The sequence below is a fragment of the Electrophorus electricus genome, chromosome 15, assembly GCF_041902795.1.
Source record: "Electrophorus electricus isolate QZ-2024a chromosome 15, ASM4190279v1, whole genome shotgun sequence".
NCBI lineage: Eukaryota > Metazoa > Chordata > Actinopteri > Gymnotiformes > Gymnotidae > Electrophorus > Electrophorus electricus.
The window spans coordinates 8,422,886-8,433,312 of NC_137511.1; the positions used below are offsets into that span (position 1 = coordinate 8,422,886).

The window sequence follows — 10,427 nt, forward strand, 5'->3', positions numbered from 1 at the left end:
TGGATTCCGAGGAGTCCTACAGTCCTCAGCCGGATTATGAGGATTGGCACACGGAGGTGGACTCCGCTGTGTTTTACAACCACTATATGGACTTCCACGAGGGGCACGTGGATTATGGAGAATACAGGGAGTGCAGCGACGTTAGTCTGAGGTCGGATGGGGGGTTCGACTATGGGGAGGACCCGTCTACGGAGGTGGAGGAGGTCCTCTATGGGGATCCCTCCAACGGCAGTGACGTGGCATCCACGGACTCCGAGAACGACGAAACCCCTGCACGTCAGATATCGCCCAAAGCTCTGCCTAGGAGGCGCTGCTTGGGAGTGAGCAAACCTTCTCGAGTGGTACAAAGAGGGGCAACCACGCTTGAGGACACTCAACCCACTAGGGTGTACAGCACCTGGAACTCGCGCGCCAGTACCTAAGCCTCGTAGAGGCAAAAGGGAGGCGTCACCAGTGCCCGCCCCAGAGACAGGCAAAGCAACTGGTGCATCTCCTGTAGTGGGTGCGCAGAAGTCACTGCCCCCCGAATCGGTGAGAGGCATTCTCCCACAGGTGGGTGGGACTCCAGCCCAGCCGACAACTGGGGGAAAGGCCGGGAGTCCTGCCGGCCCCTCCGGCACTTGTCACAAGTCCTTTATGTAATTTTGTACCCATCCCTGTCACTGTGTCTGTCCCCATCACGTTGTCTGTGCCTGTCCCTTTGTCCCCCTTTGTGTCTGTGCCTGTGCCTATAAGCGTGTCCGTCTCTGTGTCTGTCGTTGTCCTGGTCCCCGTCCTTCCACCTGCTGACCTGCACGTGCTGGCCCGTGTCGGGTCGCTCGGTGTTGGTGTTCCACGCTACTTGTCCCCGCATCCTCCTTAAAGCCTACGCGTTACAATATATATATATATATATATATATATATATATATGTATCATGGGCAATGATGTACTGAATGCTAACTAAAAGTTAGTTTTAGTCCTCCTGTTGAAGGCTTCCTTCATCAAACAAAACCACAACCTAAACTTCATGCAGTGAACATGGAGGAGAGAGAAGGTGTGTGTGGTCTGAGTACAAGGCTCGAGTGAAAATGGAACAGTGACAAACTTTTGTGTCTGTGAAACGCAAACTAAACTCTTTTGGGGTTTGGAACTTTAGTACTCTTGTGTTTTATAATCTGTGAAACTTCAGAACACCATCAAAATGCAGTTTATTCATCAGTTTACCAAAGTGTCATGCTGATTTAACTGTAGAATCTGCAAAAGAGGACTTTTTGAAAAAAAAGGAAAAAAATTGGTCAGTTTCTCACCAACTTCTGACATCTCTGGCACTGATGTGACGAATGGGCCATCAGGGAATTTGGGTGCATTGTCATTAATGTCTTGTACTTTGATAATGAACTCTGACTCTGGTTCCAAGGGTTTGTTGGTGTTGAGGTCAATTGCCTGAGCATGGAGAACATAATGTGACTTCTTCTCCCGGTCCAGACTCTTGGTGGCATGGATATCTCCCGTTACCTCATTGATGATGAAGATAGTTCCTGCTCCATCTCCACTTAGGATGTACCTGACTGAACCATCCCCTTTGTCGGAATTTGAGTGAAGCTGTGGGGGGAGGGGGGGGGGTAGAGAAAAGCATAGAATGGAATTTTAATAATAAGCAAAAAGTAGACTGTTATTTAAACTTTCCAAAAAATTGGAAAATACTTTGCTAGAATATGTATATGAAATTGAAAATACCCTGTGGAATACAAATTGAAGATTTCTACTTTAAGTGTACATTTTGTGTGCCAAGAAATATAAAGACTAGAACTTGCATTGCTAAAAGATGTGAAACATCCTTTGAGACTTTTTTGGACTCCAACTGTGATATAAGACACCCTCAAAATATGCAGGGTGAGAGAGAGACAAAGAGGGAGAGGGGAAAGAGAAGGAAAGAGATGGAAAACTTTCTCTCTTAATTGACAGCAGGAGGATTACCCATAGCTCTCTTGCCAAGTGGTGTGCTGCATCTCAGTTATGTCTCATTGCAAATTCATGTTAGAAAATCATTCATGAAAATAAATAACTCTGTGATGTAATCCTCCTAGATTTCACCTAGGCTTGTATGTTACAATCTGTATTTAAGACAGAAAAAGACACTACTATAAAACATAACAATGGACCAACTAAATTGTGATTTGTCCACTACAGTTTTTTTCTTATTATGTGAAGTGAATGATACTGTCCTTCTTAGGAAGAAGATGTTGAGGATGAAAGTAATGCATACTATTGGCAAAATCCTCAGACTAAGTGTCCAGCCAGACATTCTTGGCTCTGTGTACCACAGGTTGAGTGTTTCCTGAGTGTTGTCTCAAGGCTTGTTGGCTTTCTGACAATGGCTGATACTGAAAGGACTGAGCGCTCTGGAAGACAGTACCTCCCGAGGCTGTTAAAGACACCATCTACTAAGTGTCTACCTCATGTCTACTGCAATGGCATAATGAATACACAATAGAAGACTCATAGTCAGAAAGATTTGAGATGTCTGGTAAGCACTGTATGCATTGTGCAGGACGTTTGCAAACTATTCCACACATGGCCGAGTAAATAATTCTTTGGGTGGATCCTCATTTTTAGAATACTAAGAAGGAAGAAAAGCTTTTGGCCATGGTTTGTTCTAAAACTTTAAAATCTTTGTTGACCTGTTATGCACACATTATCAGCAATAACAGCAACCTTTGGAAGACTGACAAACTAAGAAAACAATAGTTTCAGAGATTACTCATTTGAGATAGTTAATTCTTATTAAATCAATAATTTCATCCATCTGAAATCCATCTGAAAAAGAGCAATGATTAATACATTAATGACCCTTTCATGCTACTGGGGTAGAAATCACTGCCTGTTGTTCTAAGACTGTCAGGAAGAGTGTGCACCAAAGTCAGTGCTGAGCCAAACAGCAATGCACAGATTAATCACTAATTAAAGAAAGTGAGAGCTGATTGCAGAGCAAAGCCCTGTACCAGAGTGAACTGTCCTTTACTTTCAGTAAACACAGCACTCAGACAGGCAGGCAGTAATTAGCTGAAGGGTCAGAGCCCAGACTGCAGTCAGATTTTCTCCAATCACAAGCTGTTAGTTTAAGGTAATGAGACTTTGTGTTAAGAGTCTGTAAACACACAGTAGGAAATTATGGTGGATCTGGAAGTAAATTGGAAAGGAAGGGCTTGTAAACAAAAGTAAAATAGACTTTGGAGTGATTTAGCCTTATTGTTTTTGCTTTTGAGGATGCATCTTAAGATTTTCAATGAATTCTAAAAAAAATAAATAATCTGGAGTGCATGAATATTTCAGGCTAAAATACCTTCAAATTGAAAAAAAAGCATATAAGCCAATTACCTAAGCTGCAGTAAGGACTATTCATTGTAGATAAATGGATCTTAGGGCATGTGATTTAAATTTGCAAACGTTTATAGAACCACTACTGAATCATGCAAAAGCTGCTAACTGGGCATTCATCTGCATTTGGATAAAGATTACATTTCGGAGACATTCTCCTCCTAGTTCGTGTGGATCTTACTTCATTAGCAGCATATTAATTGCAAATCCATAATTGTATATAAACATATTTACTGTATTTTAGCCATTTAGTACAGTATGGAAATACTGTAAGGAATGACCTCCTCCTCTTAAAACTATACTCCATAGACACCAAATCTAGCCATGGACTTCCTTGTCCATGAGAACACATAAATTTCACTTAACCTACAGTTGGGGTTCTAATTTGGCCACTGACCTACTCTGGCACAAGCTAATATATCACACTCTCCTAACAACAGATCCCTAGTGTGTTGCCAGTCCCACTCTAACGCCAGGAAATAAAAGTGTCATTCGGTCAATGAGGCTGATACTAACTTGCTACAACACAGGGATGGTTTGTAGTGATCACACATTCAGTTGCTTTTTCACTAAATACAGAATGTAGATTTTTGGCTAAATACATACTTTGGAAATATAGTTAATTAATGATTTACACACATGCTGCCTAAATACTACATAATTAATATGGCTACAAACCATACAATTCTAGTAACTGTTGAAGTGAAATTAAGCAAATAAAACTGAAGCAAATTAGGACTAAAGAAAATTTTGAATTGAAAATGTGATAATTCAGATAATGCTCATATCCAGAATCAGCATATAGATCACTGAATAAAAAAAATGTGTGTGCACACCAGTAAACAATCAAATAACAAATCTATCTTGCACCATTTAGGTCCCAAACATTCCCTCACTGATGTATTTGATACATGATGGCAGAGCAAGTTCCTGCTGGGATCTATTGATTAAGCTACTGAGTATGCTACTGTCACATTTCAAAGGTAGTGCTGGCGGCCTTTGTCATTTCTTATGTTCAACTGCTCCTTATAATCAACACAGCATCACACACTGCATCATAACACACATTCACGCACATTTTGTATTGCTATGCATATATTCACATGACACACTGTGTCATTAACAAATGGACTGACCTATCACCTTTAAAAAATCACAGGTAATTTGTAATAAATGATACAACTGAAAGCCTACATTTCAAACTAAAGTCTGATTGTCAACCATGGGAAACCTTAGAGAAATTGTATCTGAATCACTTCTATACTGCATTAGATCACTCTGCAGCTGACAGACGTGAGGGATTGCGTTTATCTGTCTGTGTACGGATGGTTTACACCGAGCTGCAGTAGCGGGTGGCGGCTCTGATACAGCTCGTAGTGTCTTGAGGCTCAGCATTATCCCCGCGTTTGCATAAAAAGATCCTCCCAATCCCAGCAGTCCATGCCAAGGCCCAAGGAGTAGCAGGGTAAAGCTGGGGGAGCTCGAAGGACAGAACAGAGGACAAGATGACTTCCAGGCACCGGAGGGAGGGAGGGGAAAGGAGAGAAGGGCAGAGAGGAAATGACAGAATGAGAGAGGACAGGGGAGGAGAGGGAGGACAAGGAGAGAAAAAGACAGAGGAAGAGAGAGGGAGGGAGGTGCAGAGAGGTCAGAGAGTAGGATAAACTCATCAATCAGCACCAAGCCTCATATTCACAATTATCAAGGAGGGTTTGTGTGTGATTAAAGCCTCTTCGAAGGAGAGTGAGGGTTGGGACTTAATCAGTGTGTGTGAGTGCATGCGTGCATGTGTGGTGTGTATATTTGTGTGAGTGCATGTGTTTCCTTATATAGTCCTTATATATGTAGCATACGATCTGCTAATTATTCTCATTCCTCTCACTTTTTTGAATACCTTGATCTTGTCCATGTCCACACTGTGAGTTTTCGTTATGAAGATAAATGAAGTCAGAAGGTTATTACTCTGTAATAAAATCCTGACTGGGTCCTTGAATTGGGGAGAAAGCCTGCTGGCATGTTTTGGGCTTTGTACTAAATTTACTTTTTATATCAAAAGTTTTCTTTATACTGCCTTCTATACAGCCAAGGCCTAAATGTCACATTTTAATGAAGAATGGTTCATTGAAACAAAATAGCTATGCAACTTCCTTGACACTGATATTCAGATAAAACTAATGAATGATGAGAATGAGGAGGTGTTGTGTACCAAAATTTCTCTTCTGTATTACAATGGGAGGTGGGGGGGGGGGGGGGGGGGAGGTAAAATCTGTGACAGTGCATTATCTTGTAAATGACCTCTCAGCCTGTAATGAGAGTTCAGTACTGGTTGTCTACTTTCATGCAAGACATGGAATGAAAAAAGTAATTTAGCTGAAACCCCTTACTTCACTTAAAAATTATCTTGTAGCATTAAGAAAGGAGCTGGCTTTCTGATTCTATCAAAGCTTCTTCCATTTATAACTGTACGAATAAAACATGAATGAACATGAATGAAACCACTTTTGTATGGTGGATTTTACAGTTGAACATCAGCAGAGAAAAAACATATCCTTCGGTTCTAACCTGATGCTCTGGACACTGTCTAAAGCTTTTGAAAATATTACTGTAATTCTCAACCATTGGGACTGGCGCAAGAAACTGAGAAGCAGTCAGCCCTAAGCAGAAAAACACAACACTTTTATAACTGAGTAAAAATGTTTGTAGTGAATACCTGAAAACAGACTCAAACAATGTATTCAGATGATATTCATAATCTTTAAAAACATGGAAACACCACACTCTTTGTTTTCTAAAATGTAGTTAATCCCCAAACTTGCACAACATATCATAATACACAACATACAAATGACCAAAAAAGATTTATTTAAATGAAGATGATTAAAACATTTTGCTTTTAATGATTCTTTTAAAACAATGTTAAACTAATTAAAACTAGGAAACAACAACTTTAACTAATATGTAAACGTAATCCCTTTCAAAGGCAGGATTATCTAGATAGATAACCTAAACTATATGGCCAAAAGCATGTGGACACCTGACCATCACACCTATATGATTTTGCTAGAGATCCCATTATGTAGAAACCTCCACTCTTCTGAGAAGACTTTCCATAAGATAATGGAGTGTGCCATTGAGAATTTGTGCCCATCTAGTCAAAAGAATCTTCCTGAGTTTAGACACTGATGTTGGATAAGAAGGCCTGGCTAGCCACTGATGTTTCAATTTATCCCAGAGTAAGTAAATTTATTTAGCACTTTTTTAGACAAGTCTCAAAGTGCTTTAAAAATGTTTACAAATACTATAGAATACTTCACAGTACAATACAATAAACACACACAATGGTGTACAACTCACAGTGGTGTACACAGTGCAAACAGTGATGTTCACTGGAGTTCAGGTCATGGTTCTGTGTAAGCCACTGGTCAAAATATGTCTTTATGGAGCTTGTTTTGGGCATAGGAGCATTTAATGCTTGTTGGATGTGTATTAACATTTTATCATCTAGGGTATTCTCATGCTGGAACAGGAAATGACCTTCTCCATTTCTAAAATGTCTTTGTATGCTGTAGTATTAATGTTACCCTTTACTTGAACTAAGGGGTCTATCTCAAACCCTGAAAGACATCTCTAGGCTCCTCTTTGACCGTTGGCACAATACATTCTGTTGGGCAGGGTTATGCTCACATCTAACAAACACAACCCATTAGACTTCCAGTGAAACATGATTCATCACTCCAGAGTCCAGTGGTGGCATGCTTTCCAACACTCTAGCCAATGCTTGGCATTGCACATAGCGGCCTTAGCCTTGTGTGCATCTGCCCAGCCATGGAAACCCACTTCCTGAAGTTCCTGATGCACAGTTTGTCTGCTGTATTTGCTTCCAGAGGCAGTATGAGACTCTGGCCTGAGTAATTCAGTAGATTCAGTTGTAAATGCTACTTTAGCTTTCAGCAGCTTGTCTGCTGCTCTTGCTCCTGTACGCTTCCATTTCACAATAATAGCACTTATTGTTTACATGTACAGGGCAGAAATTTCCCAAACTGACTTGTGGCAAAGGTGACATCCAATGACAATGCTAGCTTTAAATCACTGAGCTCTCCAGTAACTGAAACCATGTGCTCATTGAGTGTGAGGAGGCCCCTAAGCTTTTTTAGGAAGTTTGATTTTTTATATTGTATTTATACTTAATTTGTATCACACAACTGTGTTGCACACACAGCACACCTTCTTAAGCATGATGAAAAAGTTAACATTTTGGCAATTTTGAAATCATGAAACTGCAAATTATGAATTATTTCTAATGGATGCAATGACTGACAGAAAAAAGTTTGAAAGATTAATACACCTCTAGGGGGTAGCACCTCTGTTGAGCACTGGTACTGATCAAGTGGGGAGAGCACTAGAATCTATGACAGAGTGTAGCCTACTAAGTGTACTAAAGTAACAGTTTAAGTAACCTGACAGAATTGTTTACACCTGAGTAGAATTATTTAAAAAAATACACAAGTATACAGATGTATACATATGTATATGTACATATATACATGACATATACAACCAAGGATTCTTATTTAGACTTTCCTTTAAAGTGGTTTTTCTATTCCATCCAGAATCTCCTGTTATATTTTATTTATCAATTTATTCTCCAGGGATGGGTATGATGTGGTTCAAGGCAACAACCATGGGGATTAGATATTATAAAAAGGATTTTCCTCCCCAACTTGTTAATATGACTGAATGGTGGATAATAGCTTGTCCTGACTGTCTCCATGTTTTTTTTTTATATGCATTCTGCCAAGTATGGCTGAGTGCAGCATATTCTGTTTGATAGTATTATATTGCCTCCTAGGAAACCAACAGAAACCCTGCAGTGTTTGGAGGCTTTTAACTTCTGGAGCAAGACTTTTAATGTCTTGAGCAAAGCCATGTGCACCTTCTCTCACAATCATCACATGTGTGTTTGCCATTCATCTGCATGACTTGAACTGTTCCCTTCATAGCAGGATCCTATTACTCCTCAAAATACCTGTTTCTTACACTTTAGCATGAATCGGATACTATAAAGTCATCTCATACTGAGGGCGACTTTGCTCAGACTCAGATGATGTTTGTAGCAGGGCAATGAAACTGTATTAGAGGTTGGTTTGGAACACTTGAAGTCCTCTGATAACCCTTAAATCTATTTGCATGTCAGAAACACAATTATGTCATAATTCATATTATCTGACACAAGACTGAAACGGGTGGTGGTTTATTAAAAAATAAGCCATGCCAGTTTTTGTCTCACATTTGTTACTTATGTAATTTTACTGATTACAGGCAAAAAAGAAGAAAAAGAAGAAGAAACATTGTCCACAGCAGAAGGGCTGTATGTGTCATCCTTGAGACACTGAGGGGAAGCTCTCCTGAGCTATATGCATGCAATAGCATCTTTTAATTAAAGACACACACACGCACGCACACACACACACACACACACACACACACACACACACACACACACACACACACACACACACACACAGAGCAACCCACACAAACTGGAGATGCTGGGTGCTAAAGGATTAATTAGATCAAGTCTTTCCTCGATCTAATTAAGGGTCATTTTGCATCATGGCCATCTTTTTGCTGGCCCCTGTGATAACAGCTCTTGTAATTAAACATGGGGAAGTTAGCAGAGCTAACGATTAGGGACTTATTTAATCCCTCATAATGGACCCTGTTTATTCTTAATGGCGTGCTTTCATCGTGAATTAGTGCATTCTGTTGACGTTGTATTTGCATGGCTAAATTTTGGAACTGTCTTTGCTGTGGGGATGAAGGCAGGCTGCAGACTGGGACAGTATCTTGTCTCATCTCGGCACAGACCACCAGCCAGCCAGTCATGGCCCTTTAAAGCCAGCCGCTATGCAGCTAGCATGGGCCCATGAAAAGTAATTATTATTTCATGCAATTAGATGCCTGATAAGTTTCCATTATTCAAGAGTGCAATTCAATCAGCACTGTCCTGCTAATGCCCTTGTAGCTCTCCAGCTACAATGTCCCAGCCACATTGTGAAAATTATTTTGATCCCTCTCCTGGGATTTTAAGTTCACTCAAGCATTTTGAGGAACTGGGAATGCTTCATTTCATGAGCAAACAGAATGTAACCAGATTCATTAAGTTAAGGCAGTATCACAATTTATGCATAATGTATTAATTTGTGTTTATCTCTGAGTAAATAAAGTTTATTCAGAAATACAATGTATTTCACCCCAACCCTTTCCCTACATACATTTTGCATTAAGTGTTACATTGCTCACTCGAATAATGATCAGTGCCACCCAGGTGCACATTTCTACATTTCAGAGGATACAATAATCAGTTAGGTAATGACTTTCAAAAAGGTAATGACTTAACAATGTGAACTTTCTTTGATCTCATTGTGTGACTAACTGAGAAAACACAGAAGAACTTGGCTGACCTACTGAGCTGATCTCCACTTCAGAGATAAACCAGGTGAAGACAGATTGCAAAGAAAAGTGAGACGCCATGTCATGCCCCGTGACCCATACTACAGCTGCCAGGTGCGAGCTTCTGTCACTCCTAGTCCCACTAATCTCATTTTATCTGCCTCCTCTGATTATTAAACTCTTTCACCTGTTGCTCATGTCCTCCTCCTATTTATTCCTATGAGTTTGTGCTTGTCCTTCGCAAAGCATTGCCATGGTTTTTTTTTTTCCCCCATGTGTAATGAGTGTTCTTTCTCTCTGTTGTGTTGGTTACATTCTAGCCTGTTCACTGCTTTTCACTTTTTGCCTTATCCCTTTCTGGCTTGGACTGTTTTCACAACTGTGACTTCATCTCATCCCTGTGTCTTCTATATGCTCGCTCTGCCTTATGACTCTAGCCTGTTTTTTGATGCTTTGGAATATCCCATTTATAATAAAACCATCTCTTTTCACATCCACAAGTGTCTGACTCCAATCAGTAGCGTTACACACTGCACCACTGTTCTTTCTGTATTGTTCTGTGGAAGCCATTTAAGTGACTTTAAAATTTCAATTTGCACAGCCGTCTCACTGTG

The 10,427-nt window shown here is 40.2% G+C and overlaps 1 protein-coding gene across 6 annotated transcripts in view; it reads right to left on the minus strand.

Annotated features, from left to right (window-relative positions):
• The window catches only part of LOC113576448 (cadherin-18), a 64,050-nt gene that overhangs the window by 40,702 nt on the left and 12,921 nt on the right, over positions 1-10,427 (minus strand). For all 6 annotated transcript variants that reach the window (XR_014117120.1, XM_081697202.1, XM_081697200.1 and 3 more), the window contains exon 3: positions 1,290-1,584. Coding sequence is in view for 5 of the 6 variants with exons in the window: in XM_081697202.1 (XP_081553328.1) it covers positions 1,290-1,584 (295 nt within the window). In the remaining variant the exon portion in view is untranslated. The remainder of the gene's footprint in view (positions 1-1,289; positions 1,585-10,427) is intronic.